This window comes from Barbus barbus, assembly GCF_936440315.1.
Source record: "Barbus barbus genome assembly, chromosome: 7".
Taxonomy (NCBI): domain Eukaryota; kingdom Metazoa; phylum Chordata; class Actinopteri; order Cypriniformes; family Cyprinidae; genus Barbus; species Barbus barbus.
In genome coordinates this window covers 27,638,411-27,659,958 of record NC_136735.1, presented here as the reverse complement: position 1 = coordinate 27,659,958, position 21,548 = coordinate 27,638,411, and the positions used below count along the sequence as shown (strand labels likewise).

Sequence of the window (21,548 nt, the reverse complement as noted above, 5' to 3'; positions counted from 1 at the left end):
TAACACCAAGTGAGATGGTCCTGCAATTGGTGCTTGATGGCCACACTATGGGAATGAAAAGAGAGATGCAGAATTACAGAGATCAAGACGATTACAGAGCAGAAGCGACTATTGAACACAGAGAAAGAAAGAGACCGCTAGTAAGACCACACAAAATTTGAAACACCTACTAATCTCATAATGATGATTAAAACTACAATATGTAAACTCGAAGATTGGAAGAACACAAACTTAAATTTTGAACAAAAACGAATATATTTCATAATAATTAAGTCTGGTCCTGTATATAACAAAATATACATGAACACATGATGTCCTAATGATAGAGGTTGCAGAATTGTATATGGGGCGCTAAAAGTGAAGGGCATGGTCTCCATGTTGCTATTTAAACTGACATCTGCTGTATTTCTTCAAACCAGTCTGTGCCTCAAACAATTCAGCATTAAAAGAGTACAACAGTACATCTGTGAATGCATGCTTGACTGCCTGTCTGTGGCCAACAGCTTTTCAAAAATTAAAAGACATGTTGTCATATTTCTGGCAGGTCTTGACAGCATGTCACTTTTTCAGCAGACTCACTCAAGCAGCAGAATGTGCCTGGATCCTTGTAAATATCAGCACAGAAAAATAGCATCTAGTCTTTTTCTTTTTACATTAAAATATCATTGAGTGTGTTTTTTTGAAAGGGTAAATGGTTTTATTGATTTAATTAAAACCTGAACAGTCTCTACAGCATTTAACACAGTATTCAATATAGCTGACTGCAGACTGAGCATTATTTTTTAATTCAGAAGGCAGATTAGATTACATTCAATGGGAAGCAGTTATATAATGTGTCCCGTGTCTCTTTTATTACTAATTGTGCCAAAAGATCTTATTTAATGTAGGGCTATCAATCGATTAGAAAGGTCAATCAAATTAACTTTAATCTTGAATTGCTCTAATAGTAAGACAATTCCATATTACTGCATTTAAGTATGGATTAAGCCACATGATTAATCACATTAAAGTTTTATTGAGCTATAACCTCCATAAATTCCCACCGTAATTTGACAGGTTTAATTTAAAGATGTTAAACAGAGGTGAGTGTGTAAATCTGCGTGATATGACGTGAAACATATTAAAGCGGCAACATGGAATTGGCTTTTAAAATTATTCCTTTAACATATAATATAGACAACACAGAATATCCTAAGTCTAATACCTCTGTTCTCATCTCCTAAGATCTAAGGAGATAAAAAAAAAAAAAGAAAAAAAAATGTAGCAAGAGAAGTATGGAACACAACAGATGTAGTGAACACATGTAAAACAAGCACACATTAACACAAATGAACACCGGGGGGAGAAAACCCATTTAAATAACTTATGCAGATGAAACAATGGAGAGCAAAAGGAGATAACACATACTAAAAAGTCTATTTTAAAGAGCTGTGTCTTAGACAGCCCTGCTCCATCACTGATACCTGCAGCAGTGTACAGGTTGGGTGAGCTCTGGACCCTCTTCACAGGCCAGAGAGTGAGCGACAGGGATGCTCTTTTATGAGCACGTCCTCCGCTATCTGGAGTATGTTTGTTTGCACACGCACACGCAGAAGCACACATGCAAAACAAACAGAAAGCAAAGCACATGCATTGTCAATGCAACATTATTGCACCAAAGATAATGCAAAAAAATAATAATAAATTAAATGATGAATGATTATATATTATCAAAAGTTTGTGGTCGGTTAGATTTATTTATTTATTTTTTAAGCAAGGGTGCATTAAATAGTTAAAAAGTGACCGTAAAGACATGTAGAATGTTAAAAATATTTTAAATGATCACAGTTTCCATTTTACACAGTGATAAAAAGGTTACTTGAGCACCAAATCAGCAACAAATTGCATTTTAAAATATATCAAAACAGAAAACAGTTCATTTGAACTGTAATAAAATTCACTTTTTACTTTATTTTTGATCAAATAAATGTAACTGCTGAACATAAGAGACTTCTTTAAAACCCCAAAATTTTGAACGATATTGTGTTATAGCAATTAAAGGTAAATCTTCCTTTACAGAAAGCATACAACTTGTGCGGCATTCTGGGAAAGATGAGAGATTATAAAGACATTGTTTCCAAACCAGGCATGATGTGAACACATTTTATATAACATATGTGGAGCCTGATTTTGGACCAATAATATTATTTTTCAAAATGAGCATGAGCAGAACAGAGATTACCGTGTAGAATATTATAGCATATCCCACAATGCAATGCATTTAGTTTGACCTTTTATTGTGACGGAAGAACCAGAAGCACTTACAGCATGTCTTTCTTGACACTAAATGTTACAATGTTAACACAAAGTTTGATTAAAAATGCACAATAACTGTTTTGTTGCACTAGTGGCTAAAAATTACACAAGTATTTTAATAATGGACTTACCTGTATTCATGATGAAGATCTCCACTGATCTGTGTTCTGAAGAAGGACACTTTCACCTATAAAACACATCGAGCTAATCTTAATGTCAAAATCAATTCATTTCCATCTACATACAGTAAATAGATGCTTAAAGTATATATTATGTATTAGCAAGCTAATTTATTAGCATGCAATGACTTGTTGTTTAATACACCCAATACCACATGCTAAAGTGCCTAAACTGTTTAGCGACTGTGTATTTTTATCTAGCAGTTCTATGACTAGTAGAGTTTATATTAATTCAGAGTGACAGATATAGAGGATATTCTGTTTTAAACATGTTTGTTGTGTATCAAATGGAGACATAGACCTTAATATGGATCCATGACAGACAACAGCTAGAAACTGTGGCGTCAGTGTATGTGTGTGTCTAGTATGTAGTAATACTCTGACTGACACCAGACAGTCTGGACACCAGGAATACACTCGATGTGCCTGCGATGTGTTAATTTTACAGTGCACTACACACATATTTCACTCTCTCTCGTCACTATCAGTATTTGCAAACATGAAGCATGAGGTGTGGAATGTGTGTGGTGGAATCTCATCATAGCATTTGTATCTGTCTCATATGAATACTAAATAATGTTTCCCAATAGACATGTTAACAAGATAAGAGATAGAATTTATGTCGAGATAATGTTATGATGATGTTGCTCCACTTCTAAATAGCAACAGTTGAGGATTTCCAAACACACTCCTTACTGATAACGTGCATCTCATGTTCACTGAGGCTAACGGGGAGCAGACATAATGGATTAAGGAGAGAGAGAGAGAGAGTGTGTGTGTGTGTGTGTGTGTGTGTGTGAGAGTGAGAGAGTGAGAGAGAGAGCATTTAGACATAAAAATAAGATCCAGCTGTCAGATATCCCTTTGCCACTGACAGATTTATAACTTGCCAGGAAAAATGTTCTACACTCAGGGAGTGAAAAACGTTGTCAACACTATTTGAATCTCAATAACTTAAGCTATGGCACCATTGTGTGACCCAGAATTCCATAGTAAAGTCAATTAAGTTTTTAACTTGCCATATTAAATGAAAACTATCATGAAGTCTTGGTTAGATGTAGCTGACACCCTTTATAGTGTAAGTTGTCAGATCATAGATTGCCTAAAACACTTCTTAACACATTCACTAAATTGCTATGTACTTTCAATTGTCCCCTATACCTTGAAACTAACGCAGAAAGTAGAAGAACATTCAAGAAGTATTTTCATAACATGCTGTGTGACCTAGCTAATGCCATGAAGGTTCTTCCCTAACTTGGTGGGCCTAAAATAAAGACACTAAAAGCACTAATAATAGTCTGTAGCATCTTTATAAAGAATGAGTCACTGGGTCATCAAGAATTGGAAGCAAAACACAGACTATTTAAGGATAATTTGCGCAATACAGTACCAATTTACTATTTTACTATGAAGCTGTCCTATTTCCAACACACTATTTTAGGTTTTGGTGAAGTGGTGGTGAATTCTTAATAATTTGTACAACCTTATTCTTACATTTTCATATAATCTTACGCTTCACTGAGGGTTAGGCTTAGGGGTGGACTTTCGTGCCACCAATTTAGAAAAAAAGTAAAACAGCTACGTTATCTCATGAGACTGGGTTGCATATTTAAAAAAAATACTCATATTGTACATCGTGGGGGTCAAACTCATTTTAGGTTGAGGGCCGGATTAGAGAAAATGGCCTCTTGAGTGGGCCAAACTGTTAAAACTTTTCAATTGCTCACAATTGCATTAATATTAACCATGTAAACTACAATATAATTTACAAAAAAACTAGGAAAACTCCCCCACGAAGATGATGCTAGGTTATTTTAGAGGTGTGCGGTATTGACAAAAATGATATCTCACAATATTTTTTGATAACAATAATTATACCATATTTTGCAGTGTGTTTTTGAAATAGTACCTTGGTTGGTTTGTGCTTGTCACGGATAAATGGATAAATAAAAATGAAGCTAAAACTGCCAGTAGGTGATGACTGTTGTCTTTATGAATGGGCCATTGAATCATTGACTGAAATAAAACACAGATTCATTCAGTAACAAAACGCACTGCATTGCTCGGACACACACACACACACACACACACACACACACACACACACACACACACACACACACACACACACACAACATTGAGCACCTGATTAGTTACTGCAATATTAGTGCAAAGCCCTTTGGGTGCACTTGAGTGTGACAAACATTCAATGCCAGCTGCAGTTTGTGTTCACAGGCAATTAAGCTGGCATTTCCGTTATGTAATGGACTAGCTGCCACGGCTATACTTCACCATGAATACTGTAATTCTCCATTGTTTGACAAGGCTCAGCTGGAAGATATTTGTCTTTTCAGATATTCAGTTTTGGTACAAATAGCCGAAGGCAGCTCAGTACAGATTTTGTCAGTAACTTTGAGTATTTGCTTGCAGTTTTCATGAAAGGACTTACACACTAATAAAGTTCTTCTAAGCTGTTTTCTTGCACACATATGGGCTTTCACACTTCAGATTGTTAATTGAGACATTTTTAGGTGGTAACACACTCATTTGTGGTCTCTTAAATTCTCTTTTCCACACACACTCACACTGCCTATGGAATGTGGGCACTATACATCAGCATACAGTGACAGGACAGTACATGGATAGAGTTTCAATGGGCAGACCAGAGGCATCACAACAGCTGTATGATGGAACACACACTATTGTTCTTTTTAAAAGAAGTCTCCTATGCTTACCAAGGCTGCATATATTGGGAAAAATTCTATATATTGTGAAATATTATTACAATACAGTGTGACATGATCTTTTAGAAATCATTCTAATATCCTAATTTGGTGCTCAGGAAAAAAAATATATATATTATCAATGTTAAAAACAGTTGTGCTGATTAATATTTTTTGTGGAAATCGTGATATATTTAAATACCTTTTTTAACATTATGTCAGAATGAGTCTCAGAATACATTCTTTTTACTTACAAACGGTTGTGTATGTTCATATACTGTCCAATTCTGAAGTGTTACATAAAGGAGTGTTGTGAAGACTGTATGATCACATTAGACAAGTTCTCTAGGGATCTTTCTTATTTTGTGAAGGAGTAAACTACAGGAAGCAATACTAGAGCAATATGAGATGAATCACAAACTGTATATATTTGAACTCATATGAACATATGAGACATATTGTGTCTGCAGGAAACTGATCTGACTGATTCAGCGGAGTTCCGACAACCATGAGAACATCAATATGAATCACACGACAGAAAATATTTTACATCTACAGGCATCCATTAACTTCTCCAGTAAAGTTTGTTAAAATTTAAGTCAATGGAATCCAATGTTGTTTTGTATTCTTTCATATATACAACAGCTGAAATAATATTCATGTTTTGCATTCACTTTGAATGAATCATTCCATTAAGCCTGTAGCTGTTATTTAAGAGTATTTGGGAGCATTTGCAAATATTTCTAAGCACCTATTAAAGCCTTGTAATTCTTAACAGAAACAGCTTTAGGATTGTTATGTACTTAATCAAACATGACCTCTACTGATGATATTTTCCTGAGAGGTACAGTAAAGAATGGCTCTTAATAAGCAGTGACACTTAATCATCATTAAATGATAGAACTGGTGGCAGAGAGCATGTCTCTGTAATAAGGTCATTTTTTATGCCATATTTAACAGCCGTTGAGGTAAATGTAGAATGGTGATACATTACGAATCTGTTGAGTGAATGTCTTATAAGCATAAATAAAATCACTTCGAATAGGCCACTATTGTCCGCCAAAGAATTTGATTCGGAATATTTTTAAACCTCCATGACAGATTTAAAGGGGTCAGAGAATTCAAGTCAGCTAAATAAATCAACTCTACATAACTTGATGATAGATCTACAAAACAGGGGAGGACAACATCAAGCTTGAGCTCGAACAACAAAATGATTGCTGATGTTTAGCCTGATTAGTTATTCTATCTTAAGCTAGTGGGAGTGAGAGGAGGAAGCTATAAGAGGTTGTTTTGCTGTTGTGCGTGTGTGTTTGTGCCATTAGAGAGATGTGGAGGCTGTGTGGGTTTCTAAAGTTATACGAAAGTTGTCATTAGCGTTCTATTGGATGCCCAAACGAATGTGTTTGTGTCTAAAAGTTGTGTGTAGTTCCTTTACGCTCCTGTCTGCTCCGTCCCAGCCCAAACCATAGACTCTCTGCTTCCCTCTGTAAGAGACGCTGATTCTTTAGTGGCTTCACCCGTAACGCCACAAACCACATTCCACTTCCTATTAGTGCAGTGAAGCATCTGGCACAGTACACAGCAAGTAAACTAGGCTCATGAGTTTCCACAAAAGCAGTGTTTTACCACAATGCTAAATGCTAATAATATAATGCTAAATGCTAGGAAGCAAGAACGGAATGAGAATCTGGTGGGAAGTTATTACCATTGATTAGAAAGTCTTTATTCAATACATTTTATCCAATTTTGAAACAACAAAACGTTTTTAAGTGTCTCATTATGAATCAGTTGCTGTTAAAGTTTGTTGTTAGTACATGCCCTTTTGCTTACCTTACCATATTTATTTCACTCTGACTGAAATCGAGTCCAATTATAATGTTAGAGCAAATCAACAAAATTATTTTGGAAAGTAGTCCTGCTGAAAGTGCTCCAGTACTGCAGAGTGATTTATTATTTATTTTCTTTTTTAAAGGACAATGTGGTTTACGGTAGTATGCAGTAGATTATATTTACTGTATCAAGTGGTTAACTGTGTGACACTGGGAAATATGGTTACATGAGGAACTCAGAAAGCAATAACGCTGTGAAATAAAGCAGAGCTCCATCAGTCAAGTTTAATTCAGTTCTGTGCTGCCTCATATTATTTTAACCGATATGATTGGAGCATGATCCAGATTCTTGCTACTGTGACAGATATGGAAACTCCTACACTGGTGAATGCCACAGCCACAAAATTTTTTACATGCAGAAATAAAGCATTATAAATCATATGAGAGTGTGTCCATGTGTTATACTCATATTCTCAAAGAATCATGGAAAACCACACAGAGAGAAAAAAAAAATCCAATAAATAACTTAACACAGAAAGGCACATGCATTCATTGCAAAAGAAAAGAAAAAGGAAAAGAAGAAAAGAAAAGAAAAGAAAGGAAAAAGAAAAAAAGTTAAAATATTCAAAATCAGAAAGACAAAAAGAAAGCAAGAAAGCAAGAATCAGTAGGCCTATTTGGTACTGTTTATCAGGAAATATGCAAAATCTAAAATGTTTAAAACAAAACTAATTTACTATTGGAATTTACTTTTTTAATACTAATTTTCTTATTTTAAAACTGGAAAACAAGACAAAAATACTAATGAAGTAAATTACCCTTTTCAGTGCAGTGCAATGTAAAGAGAAGACCTTTAAAATATGTGACAGAGACAGAAAAAAAACACTTTCTTTAAGGGGAAAGGTCACAGCATGTCAGGGCCACCATGGAGGGCACACTTACAGACTGTCACCACTTATGATTATGTGTGTGTGTGTGTATGCCCCTATTTTAAGCTGTACAAGAAAAGAGCAGTAGATAAACCATTTTAACTCCCAGACTCACCTATCTCTACAATTTCACTCTTTGATAAGTTAGGAACACTCAGTTATTCCTGAATGTATTCCTGAGTTTCATTACATTTATTTTTACAATAAGTCAACTTTTGGTGGTGACCAACCAAACAAATACCACTAAAATGCAAGTTCAACTCTGAGGACAGCAACCATATCCTTCCTTCATAATTTCAAGCCAGAACATAAATCTGAATGCAGACACAGCAAGTCTCGAGTCCCTTCGAACCAAATACCCATCCAAATAAGGAAGAATCTGTTTTGTTTTGTCTGGGAACAAGCTTCTGAAACAGTGCCAAGATATTTGCTTAGTACATTTTTGTGGGATATTTGTCAAAGCCTCCTACCTAAAAAACATTTTATCAGGAGTTGCAAAAAGGAGTTTAAGAGGCTCTGGGTGGTTAAATACCAGCTGCTGTTGCTGGGTCCAGGTTGCTCTCTTGGTTTCCCTACTGACCACAGATATTCTAGTTAACTGCAACCAGGCACTTCTGTTTCCCTGGAGCTTTAACCTTATGATCTCCAAAACAAAACAAGACCATAGAGGCTAATGAAACACTGCTGGTTCAAAAGAGTGTTTTCAGATAAACTGAATCCAAAATAATAATCTACTACATTCTTTATTCCTGTTGCTTTGTTAAATGGAATAGGAATAGAACAGCCACACAAAGTTTGATTTACTTTCATTATATTACTGCAAAGAAGTTACTATTAGACCTATTAGTTTGTTTCTTTGTCAGAACAGATTTGGCGATATATGTTACATCACTTGCAACTTATTCCAGTGAATGGGTGCCGTCAAAATGAGTGTTTCAAGGAGATGCTTCTTGCCAAAATACGAGTCCATAATCCATAATCCATAATCCATCCCCCAATTGTCCTTTCACAACAAAATCTACCAATACATTTGTTTAGAACTGTTTCTGACTGTTTTGCTTTAAAACGGCACTTGATCTGTGCATATTTCTTTCCTGATTCAAAAGGAGACAACATTCCATCGAGAGAAATTGGATAGAGGACTTGCATTTTGGCCAGAAACAACAGTTTGATCTTTTATTGTAATCATTTTCAAATTATTACAAACACACAGTTTCTCATAGTAGTTGTGTGGATTACTTGTGGATTATTGTGATATTTTTATCAGCTGTTTGAACTCTTATTCTGACGGCACCCATTCACTGCAGAGTATCCATTGGTTAGCAAGTGATGTAATGCTACATTTCTCCAAATCTGTTCTGATGAAGAAACAAACTGCTCTACTCCTTGGATCTCTGAAACCACTGAACTAAAGAGCAGTACTTTAGAAGCCACTGTAGTGTTGGGTGATTCGATTATGTAATGCAGCATCCCTACAGAGCATGTAGGGCCTGATGACATATTCATCATGATAACCTGTTACTCCTCACAGAGCCAACAAGATATTCATGCCCAGGGAAAGAAGTGATGATTTGAGGAAAAGGGAAATTACAGCGCTGGGGTACAACAAAAGCATGTCAGACAGAGAAATAGGAGACAAATAAATAAGTAATAGCCTTGAGCAATGAAAAATCAAATGTGGTGAAATGAAAAATTTGCACAATTGTATTTTGCAGTAAAGAATAAAGAATTAATATGCTTCAGCAGAATATAAAGAGGATGAAAACAGGGAGAGTGACAGGAAGGCGATTGAACAACAGAAACCAAACGGACAGAGAAATTAGAAATTCTGTGAGAGCCTGTGGCATGCAGTATTATGTAATATGAATGAGTTCCTTCAGGGCAGGATATTAACAAAAAGCAGTTCCTCACACACACACACACACACACACACCACAGCGTAAACTTCATTAAGGCTCGGTGCTAACTGGACTAATTGCTGTGGTTTGTGTGCACCATAAAAGACAGTAAGAGTTTGGCTCATTACAGCAGCATGAACAATGTCTCTTTTATTCGTACACACCAAATAGACGTAAACACTACACAGACTCATGCAGCAAATGTGCAGACTGTTGCTAAAACTCACTCATTTTAAAATATGCAATTAATGTCTTCAATACGGTAAAAGGCTCATGCATTCATATTTATGATTTTTTTCTTCTCACTTCATTATTGCCATTGTCCAACAGGGTTTTTTTTTAATTATTATTATAAAATGACTTTAGAAAGCTCAAGATATAGTGCATGAGTCATAAACACAATGGTGGTTATTTCTCTGTGCTTTCGCTGAATCCAAATAGTCATATTTATCATGATTGTGCTGAAATAAGTTCATAATAAATAGCATTTAATCTGAAAATTACATACAATACAGTGTTTCTGCTTTGGCAAAACAACACAAGGGTGTGAAATATTTCATTACGGTCTCCTCATCTCTGTACTACACAAACTCTCTTTAGAAACATGCTTCAGATGGGAAAGTCCTAAAAGTCATTGGACGGCATAGCACATACCACATCCCACACAGAGGAAGCTTGAACAGAATCACCTGCAATCCATCCATCATACTTCAGTCTGTGAATAACATCACCCATCCACTCCAGTACAAATTCCACTGATATGATGAGTCTAAATATAAAGCCTTGCACTGCTATCCTTTCTGAAATGAATGCTCAGTCATCTACAAAAAAACATTTCTACAAGTGTTTGGAGGGCATACTTTTGGTTTATGTGATAATACTTAAGTATCATTTAAATGTTTGGGGTCGGTAACATTTTTTAAATGTTTCTGAAAGTCTCTTATGCTCACCAAGGATTTATTAGGTTGAAAATACAGCAAAAACAGTCATATTGTGAAATATTATTATATTATTGTTTTCCTACATTAATATGCTGATTTAGCGATCAAGAAACAGTTCTTAATATTATTAACAGCTGACTTCTGTTTAATGTTTAATTTGTGGAAACCATGATCATTTTATTTTCTGCATTCTTTGATGAACTGAAAGCTCAAAAGAATTGAATAACATTGTAAAAGTATATACTTTTTTCCTAATGTTTTGTTACTGTGTGTAAAAAAGTATTAGTCTGACTGGTAACAAATTGTTTGTCTGCTAGGGTTAGAGTATGAGTATTTGGGTTAGTCAGCAGTATTTATAATTAGTCAAACAAAAAACAATATAATTGTATTATTTGTTCCTATTTAGGCTACTGAATGTGCGTGTATTTGTGTGTGTGTGTGTGTGTGTGTGTGTGTGTGTGTGTGCCTGCATGCCCTGTTTGGCCAGGTTTACAAGTATTCCCAGACCACTGAAACTCAAACTCACTGTTCCCTTTTGAGGCCTTTGTTGTGGTGAAAGCTAGTGAGCTTAAACAAATCACACACAAACAGAGGAATGAGGAAGAGAGGGAAAATACACATAAAGAGCCGTTACACACATCCTCTCACTCTCTCTTTCCATCTACTTTATCTCTAATACACAAACACAGAAAAAGTCAAATAACAATGGGTTACAATGAGTAACTCTCATTAGTTTAAATTCAATGTCAGAGCTACATGGATCTGCTACTGTACCTATCAGATAAATCATTAAATATTGCAGAGAATTATTCCACCTGTTACTGGGAGAGAACGAGATGTAGTATTAGATGTTGGCTGCAGATGTGCACGTGTTGGTGATTATGCATGTGTGTGTGTAATGCAATCAGAGATCTCACTTTCTATGTACTTTAGGGATGATGAAGTCAAGGAGACTAACTAAAGACACACACATACATGCACACAGAAATAAGGACAGCAGACAGCCTTCATCCGATCATTCTGTGTTATCAATGAACTTTCAAAATAGTCTGCTAAATGACTAAAAGTAAAAAGTAAAGAGTGTAAAGACCATCGACTCTACCGTGCGACTCCACCAGGCTAGGACACCGGCAAATGATATAAGTATCACTTTTTATTTTTATTTTCTTTATTTATTTTTTTCCTTTCTATGTTTACTATTGAAATGTTGTTGTATGCATTTGCATTTGGATAAAAGCGTCTGCTAAATGACTAAAAGTAAGTAAAGTATGTAAAGTAGTCTGTAAAACATTCTTACATTAGGTCCCACTTTATATTAGATGGCCTTAACTACTATGTACTTACATTAAAAAAATAAGTACAATGTATTTATGTTCAAATTGAATTGCAAAAGGTTAGGGACAAGTCTGGTGGTATGGGTAGGTTTAAGGGTGGGTTAAGATGTAAGGGATGGGTAAACTATAAAAGTAACTACAGAAATGAATTACAGATGTAATTACATGCAGTTATTTTTTTTTTTAAATATAAGTACAATGTAAAAACATTATACACAAACTAAATGCTAAAAACTAAAAACTTAATTTAAATTAGTGCTGGGCAATGATTAATCATGATTAATTGCATCCAAAATAAAAGTTTTTGTGTACATATGTGTGCGTACTGTGTATATTTATTATGTATATATAAATACACACACATGAATATATATATAAAAGAAAAATATGTTATGTTTATATATTAAATATATTTATATATAATATAAATTATATAAATATAAATATATACAAGTAAATACATGTAAATATTTTCAAAATATACACTGTATGTGTGTGTCTTTATGTATACATAATACATTTAATCAGTATACACACATATATTATATAAACAAAAACTTTTGTTTGGGATGCAATTAATCACTATTAATTGTTGCGCAGTACTAATTTAAATGTAGGTACATAGTAGTTAAGTCCACCTAATATAAAGTGGGACCTTACATTAAATGTTGTGTTAATCTAATTGTGACCATGTAAGAACAGACTGATTTTACAGCAATTATTCCTCCTCACATTTCATTAATAAAATCCAAAAATTAAACATTTAATTTATGGAAGCAAAATCAAAATATCTCAAAATCTGAGCAACTTCACAGTGCATGCAAACAAGCGTAGTTTATCTCATAAAATGAAAGAATTTTTGCATACGGGAAGTTGTTTAAAAATATTTATTTGGTTTTGTTTGACGTCTCTGGTCTAAACTGCAGGCTGATTTTTTGCAGTTCTATTTCTAGTTACGTGTTGGGCTAGAACCACAACCTTGTTTTGACGCTGGCTTTATTCTGTCATCTATGGAAAGAAAGAAAGAAAGAAAGAAAGAAAGAAAGAAAGAAAGAAAGAAAGAAAGAAAGAAAGAAAGAAAGAAAGAAAGTAAATACCAGATGTACCTACCAGATTTTAGTTATTTTGATGTTTGAAAGGTAGTCACGTTCACTAATAACTTAATTTTACGTGAATATAACAGCATTTGAAGTACTCTGAAACAATGACAACTGTGTTTTTATCGTCTATACATAATAGTAGCACAGACTGAAATGCTGCAATCCTCCCTGGGAGACTCACTGCAGCTTTTGCAGCAATATGACTTGCACTGTGCTGACCTACTCACCAGTCACATCTATAAAAGTGTACCTGCTCTTTAACTCTGACTTCAATGACTCAGTGAAATTATAAAGAACATTTGTTTTTCAATATCCAAGCCAGTAAATATCTAGAGAGCTCCTCGCTGCTTAGCTAGGCATCTACCTTCTAAAAGCACGGAGACTCGATTTGTTATTGGAACACGCTCTACACTCTACAGACCTGAAAATAGGCAGCATAATTAAACTGTGTACCATTTGGAGCAATTGATCTGAAGCGTGGGAAGTGCCACTAATCTGCTGCTTCAATTGGTTTTGGAACAGAGAACATCTCTTTCTATGAATCAGAAATAATATCAACCTGATCTATAGAGCTAAAAATCACTGTACACCAACCACTCTGCTGATTGTGCAAAACGTTCCAGTTCAGTCAGATTTTTTTTTTTTTTTTTTTTTTTTTTTATAGAGATGCAGTCAGACACATGAAGAGACAATGCCATTTTTCACTCAAGTAAAAGATGCGTGATCAGCATAACAATAAGAATAAAAGCAAGAGATGGGGGAATAGAAAGAGAGGATGAGAGACAGAGGAACAGAACAAGCACGATCCTACGTCATATAAATTACACTTTCGCTCTTGTACAAACGTCAGTCAAAGAAATGTCAGCATGCCAATTTTTTGCTTTTTTTCACCTATTTGTTTTAATTTTTTAAATCAGATTTTTCCTCTGTCCTCAGGCTATTCTTGTCAAGTCTTGCCATCCAGAGCAGAGCACCACTCCTGGGGGACAAGAGGGTTAGACAGTGAAAGATAGGTGGGGTAAGCGAAAAAGAGGGAGAGAGATCAGATAGGTCTATTTTGGTAGTCGGACATGCTTCTGTAGTGCCTAGAAAGTTCCCTTATGGGGTCTGTATGGCTCCACCTGTCACGTCTGAATCAGGGTCCCAACCTCTTCACATCCGCTGCAAGCGGCTCAATGACCTCAGGGATATTTAACAAGCCATAAAGCACTTTAATGTGTCGAGCGATTCTGCTTCACATTTAAATGATGGTCCCAAAGAGAGACTCATAATGTTCAAGAGAGCAGTTTGAGAAATGTGCATACCTTATCTACTGACCTAGCATTTAAGAGACACATACATCACCACATCAAAATGCTGTCTACTGATGAAAAAACTCTGCTGGGTCTCAGGCTAATATGTGTGGATTTGTTTGTGCAGCTGTTTTTAATGTCAGTGTAAGCAGCTGTACAATACGGTGGCCGAGAGAGCTCAACGCGCTGCAAATAAAGAAAACAACTTCCTCAATTTTACAACGTACATGCTGCAAATGCTCACAACACAACCAAAAAAAGAAACGCACTGCAAATAGAAAAAAATGCATGCAAATTAAGAAAACAACTTTCGTCAATTTGACAACACACGCGCTGCAAATGCTTACAACATAACCAAACAAAGAAACGCACTGCAAATAAAATCTATTTGGATGTGTTGTTAGCATTTACACCACCTGCTGTCAAACTGATGAAGATTTTTTCTTGATTTGCTGGTACGTTTTCTATTTGCATGTGTTTTCTGATGTTGCAGCGCATTGAGCTCTCTCGGCCACCGTAGTACAACTACATTAAAGCAACTAAAAAAAAATTCACATGCACGCACTCACACAAGCAAACACACATTATATATGTGACCCTGGACCACAAAACCTGAATGTGTAGCACGGGTATATTTGTAGCAATAGCCAACAACATTGCATGGGTCAAAATTATCGATTTTTCTTTTATGCCAAAAATCATTAGGATATTAAATAAAGATCATGTTACGTTGAAGATATCTTGTACATTTTCAACCAAAACATAATTTTTGATTAGTAATATGCATTGCTAAGAACTTAATTTGTACAACTTTAAAGGCAATTTTCTCAATATTTAGATTTTTTTTTGCGCCCTCAGATTCCAGATTTTCAAATAGCTGTATCTTGTCCAAATATTGTCCTATCCTAACAAATCCAAAGGAAAGCTTATTTATTCAGCTTTCAGATGATGTATAAATCTCAGTTTCAAATAATTGACCCTTATGACTGGTTTTGTGGTCCAGGGTCACATATAGTCAAGATTTTAATACAGATGGCTTCTTCAAAAAGATATGGCAACAGAATTTCAGGCATTACAGGCATTTTGGTGACTGTAAATTAAAAGTATAAAATTGTATTACTTAATTAAATATTCATATAGTAGACTTTTAAACGCACTAAAAACCACCATAATAATGATTCAAAATTCTTCATAAGTAGTCTTTCTGTTAAGTGGGGCCAGTACTGTAGATGTTATATATTCAATATGACAGAAGGGACTGATAAAACAGTATTAGCAAAAAAAAAAAAAAAAAATGAATCAAAAGTTCAATAACTACACTGAAGTCAAATACAAAAAAAAAAAAATAAAAAAAATAAAACATTCAACAGTTTTATGCTAAAGGTTATAATTAAACCTAATTATGCATGTGTACTGAACTTAAATCCACTCTAAAAAGCTGAATTAGTTCACACAATGTTAGAGAATGATATTTGTTGCCTTAACTTGCTGTGTTCTGGCAAATTGGTGACTGATTCGTGATCACGCACAGTTTGTACAATCTCTTTTTCATAGAATTCACACTGTAAGAATTCATACAAATTCACCACCTGGTAAAATAGTTACGTTTTTCTGTGAGATCGGGTTATGCACAAAGGATAGCTGACTCTAAACAATCAAGTCAATGATTTAATAAACCATTTTATAAAACTGTGTTGTAGCTGTAGCAGTTATTAGGTCCATTATGGAAGATATCAGCCTTATATCGCACATAGACTCATTCAGTGTCTATGTGCGAGTCGGTGTGTAAGTTTAGTCTGAAGTGATGTATGAGGTGACCTCTTATACAACGGCTTGCTGGCCGGTCCGCGTTTGATGCAAAAGGATGTGATCACAGGTCCTGCACATGCCAGGGATGACTGTGCTATCGCAACAAGCTGCAAACTGATACTACGTGCACCAGTGATGTAATGGTGAGAAAATGTTCCAGTAGCCTGATAAAACTACAGTCAGGAACGATACAAATGAGAGTTGTTCTAGAGAAGAGATCACTCCGATAAAAGACATTAAAGTATGGGAAAGAGAAAAGCTGATCCTAATCCACTGATTTATGTTATTTCATTTACATCATCAGTTCAACATCATACTATGATACAGCATAAACTTCACAAGCTACAGTATGCTTTAATCTTCCATTTCCTCACTAAACTAATACAAATACAAATTATGCAACAAAAAATGTCTACAATTAAACTCTTGTTTAAATACACAGTGGGGGGAATGGATAGACACTACCTCTGCTGACCCATCTCAACACCCAATCCATTATCACAGGGAATATCAGCTAAACATTCCTGACACGGCAAGCGAGAGGTTATAAAAAGCATTGGTGTTAAGTAAACACATGTATAATCATATATCTGTGGGTCGATACAGCAGTCACTGCTACTGTATTGCCATTTGCCCTACGGCAGCACTAGTTTTAGATGGAGAGAAATGGAGTGTACAAAAAAAAAAACCCTCTGGACCCCATTAATCAAATCTTCTTTTTATGTCCTGTTTCCCAAAAGCACCATACATTAAATAGCACTTAAAATCACCATAGATCTACTGTTCAGTTGCTAAGTGCATCAAAATTACATGTGCAAAATGACACTTAAAATAATGTATTTGTCTATTCGAGGTTGTAATGCTTAAGGTTTATCAAGCGTACAATGTGAGATGTTTATTTATATTTTGTTTAAATATATATTTAAAAAATTTAAATAACATTTTAAAATGAAATAATTTGATTAAATAACAACATTTTCTTTAAATTAAATCTATTTTAAATGGAAGTCATCCACTTATGAATATATATGTAAACGTTATATGGCTAAATATATAAAAAAGCTATATGGTTCATGTACTGTAAAATGCATTCATAACTAGGGTTATTATAGTTATATAATATATATTATTATTCATAACTAAAAATAAAAACAAAAACTTTAATTATTTGAAATAAAATAAACTTCAACATTAATAGTATAATTTCAAATATATATATTTCAGCAAGTTGACAAAGCAACATTTCACATTTCATCTAGTTTATCTTGATGGATTAAAAAAACTAAAACCTTAATGATAATTAATACAATGTATATATAAAAACAAACTAATAAAAATGACAAAGACACTTAATACAATTACTAAAACCTTAACTAAAATTAAAATGAAAACAAAGTATAACTATTTCATAAAAAATAAAAACATCATTTCAATAATTATATTATTTCAATGATATAACCTCGCAGTTAGAGAAAGCTCTTAAGAGTCCAAAATCCATTGGGACGCAGGACCCAGGTTTCTCTTAAAGTAGTGATCAAATCATTTCCCATGTGTCCAATGAATATTCTTCTCAGTCGTACAGATACTGTGGGCCTATGTAGAGAACAATCTGCACTTTATCCAGCACTATTCTAGGGATCTCTACCCAGTAACATTAGACAAATGTATACACAGGCACCTTAGCTTCAGGCATGCAGATCTCATCACTCAAACACTTTGCAATGGGTTCACAGAGATGCTTTCTTTAGCACTTCACACTTTTTTGACACTGTGGCGCTACATCCGTGTGTCTGTCTGTCTGTCAGATGTCCTTACCTTTTGAAAAGAATTCAGATTATTTTCTTACTGAACACAGTGTTTCATAGCAGTTTTATAGTTCATAAACTTTGAGAATGATCCATAAAGCCTGCATTAAATATGAATGATGAGGAATTAATGTTAAGTAACTTCAGAGAGAGCTTCATTTGCCTCCTATTTTCCCCCACAGAGCAGCTTTTTAAATAGACTCAATGAAGAAGCAGTGACTGAAACCTTTCAGTTTCGTATCTGTGCTACAGTACATTCTTTATAATGATGGTAAATAGCAGTAAACTGCATCACCTTTATATGAAAGTTAATCACGTTAATCATTTGAAAACATTTTTTTTATCATAATTATGTAACTATTCCATTGCTGTATACACACATATTTCAGCGTGTGAGGTCAATGGTGTGACTACATTACGGTGCATGCCCTTTCCCCGCTAACTCCCACAAGAACAGTATTTAAATGAACATGTAATACTGATATCCAGAGATAAAGGGAGATAGAGGGATAGAAATCCATCTCTATAGCTTAACTGTCATTACATCATCCTATATGCACAATATGACACAGATCTTGTTCACAAGAGATTAAAGCACCTCCATTCTCTCTGTTCTGCTTTAACACATCAGCATCCTGTCCCCAGGCCATATTCAGCTCTTCAGAGTTGACTATAGTAACCTCAACACTTAAACAAGAAACTTTAACTGATTTGATTATCTGATCTGAGATCATTAGTACATCCACCATTTAATAAAATAAAATAAACTAAAGCAAAAATAATAATAATAGTAATAATAATAATAATTATTATTATTATTATTACAATTTAAAAAATTATATTATTACAATTTTACTAAATATATTTCAAAATAAATGCTATATACTTACATAATACAAATTATTACCATTAATTATAAAGTATTACAAATACATAAATAAATGTATTTGTTAAAATACATAAAAATAAATGCTATATTATATAAAGAAATATACATGATTATATATTATAATATTAATTATTATTCTTATTAATTATATTAAGTATTCTTTTTAAATTATTATTATTAATGAATTATTAATAAACTGTTATTTAAGATATGTTTATATATATATATATTGTAAATGTTGTATAATTACATCATATTAATTACTATTATTACTATTAAATTTGAAATATTACAAAATATTAATTTATTAACATTTTTAATAAATGCTATGTAAAATAGAGAGATGTATAATTTATATATTCATTATATATTATATTTTTATTTCAGAGAAAGAATGTATTACAATATATAGTTTGTATATTATATAAATACATTTTTTTTTTCTAATTTAGAAGAAGAGGCTTCACAGCGCAAATAAATAAATAAACGGTGTTGCAGGCTCAAAATGATGGTTGAATTAGTTTATTGTGGAAACTTATCTGAAATTTCTATGAAATAACAATCTCAACACCTGATAATAAATGCAAAGCCATGAACACACTTGATCATCATCCGTGATAAGAACCCTGATCGTTCATTACTTCCACCGCCCACTGGACCTCGCTAATGAGCTGGTAATGATAAACCTCTTAATTGTTATGTTAATCAATTAAACCAAAGGATCTTGGCGCAAAATTTTGGGATTATACAACATACAAGCGCTTTTTGTTGTTGTGGAAGGTCACGCCAGATTGAGTTACGGGTAATCAGTTTCGCTTTCTGCACAAACTCAATCCACACGCATCGGAATTAGGACAAAACTGACACAATTCTAACTTCTGACTAAGCTTGTTGGGTCAACTATTACAACATATCAGAGAGCAAATCACAGAGCAAGGCATCTTAAAAGGAAGCTGGAATCCTAGTGTAATGCAGCACCATCCAAATGTGCAGCAGTGCTACTTTAACTGTAACCACCGCCATGTAGCTCCTGCAAACTGAGAGCAGCAGAGAATAATAAAAAATAGTCTTACAACATATTATAGCTGTACATTACGTTTTGAGGTCAACAACTTGGTCATAAATAGTGCTTTTTATTTTTTATTTATTTTTTTGCTTTACGCATAGGCTAGTCTTCCTGTTAAAGGATGCTTATTTAAGTCTCTATGTAATGCTCAATAATGTTCTGAAATATTCATTTGGAATGATGTGCTTCTGCAATGTGCTACTAACATGGAATCTAACTAAAATGTTGTGCCTCTGAATCTACCTCTGGAATTATTTGCCTCAAAAATCTGCAGCTGAATTTTGTATCTGGAATTCTCTAAAAACTAAAATGCCTTCTCTAGTTGTTTCTGAAACTTGTCTTTTGAAATCTGCCTGTGTAATCGCAAACTCTTCTCATTCCGTCCGCGCCGCTGTGATTCTGTCAGCGTGTGACCGCGAAACAAGCGTTCTTACCCTGAGCAAGAACCACGCATATGGAGTCATCCACCGCAGTTAACCCGCCGCATGTAAGTCCATCAAAGTCAGAGACGAGAGAGAGGAGGTCTGAATCCAGACTGAAAGCGCACACCTGCTCCGCTCGCTTCTTCTCTGTTGAGCCGACTCCAAATAAACGCGTGAACGCGCATGGACTATGCCAGTGCGCGGCACCACCCTTTCCTCTTGGGTCAGTGGCTCTTGCGCGGAGCTGGAGAGCTATTGAAATAGCATTGCGGTAAAACTGTCAGTTTACACATGACGAAACGCCTCTCCTTATCGGCTCCAGAAGGAGGAGGAGGAGATGGAAAAGCAAGATCACATTCGTTTTGCATACTCAAAACGACGCGACGAGGTTAGTCCTTAATAGAGACTTTATCCAGACATCATCCAATCGTCGCTTGTTTCTCGGGGAAGAGGAGTATTTTATATCACAGCCTATAGAGTGAGATGGAGAGCAGCGCCGCGCATTGGTCCCTCACAGGCTCTCAGTAGTCATGGCAACCAGAACACTTCAATCAGGGGAACGCGGACTGTGATGTGAGATGATGCTGAGGTCACCTCTGCCACCCAAGGGCAAAAAGACCGCAATGAACTGCTGTAAAAATCTCGAGGTTTGATGAAAAATTAAAATGGAAGGTTTGACATAATATTGCTGCTAGCCTCAGACTCGCGACCATGTAAAATCCCGAAGTTTGAAGAAAAATTAAAATGTAAGGTTTGACAGAATATTGCTGCTAGCCTCAGACTCGCGACCAGTTTAGAACTTCTATTCTTCTATAGGAATGTGGCGATGATATTAGCAAAAAAATCCTGAAGAACCAGATTCTTCAGGGTGAATACATGCTTGATCACCTTTATATATTCTTTCATTACAAAACATGAGCATTTAATTCACTCTGAACTCTGGCACAAAAGGACTACTTTAGTTCTGACATAATTTCCGGCAGCATGTCATACCACATCTGGACAGCTGTGATATGCAGTGACAAAGCCTTTTA

At 34.7% G+C, this 21,548-nt stretch overlaps 1 protein-coding gene across 1 annotated transcript in view; it reads right to left on the bottom strand.

Annotated features, from left to right (window-relative positions):
• LOC306872369 (sorbin and SH3 domain-containing protein 2-like) overlaps positions 1 to 20,989 on the bottom strand; it is a 44,587-nt gene extending 23,598 nt beyond the window's left edge. Inside the window, exons 1-2 of the mRNA XM_079420886.1 lie at positions 20,527 to 20,989; positions 2,427 to 2,482 (exon numbers count right to left, since the gene is read on the bottom strand). Coding sequence (XP_079277012.1) covers positions 2,427 to 2,436 — 10 coding nt within the window. The 5' untranslated portion in view covers positions 2,437 to 2,482; positions 20,527 to 20,989. The remainder of the gene's footprint in view (positions 1 to 2,426; positions 2,483 to 20,526) is intronic.
• Positions 20,990 to 21,548: the final 559 nt, after the last annotated feature.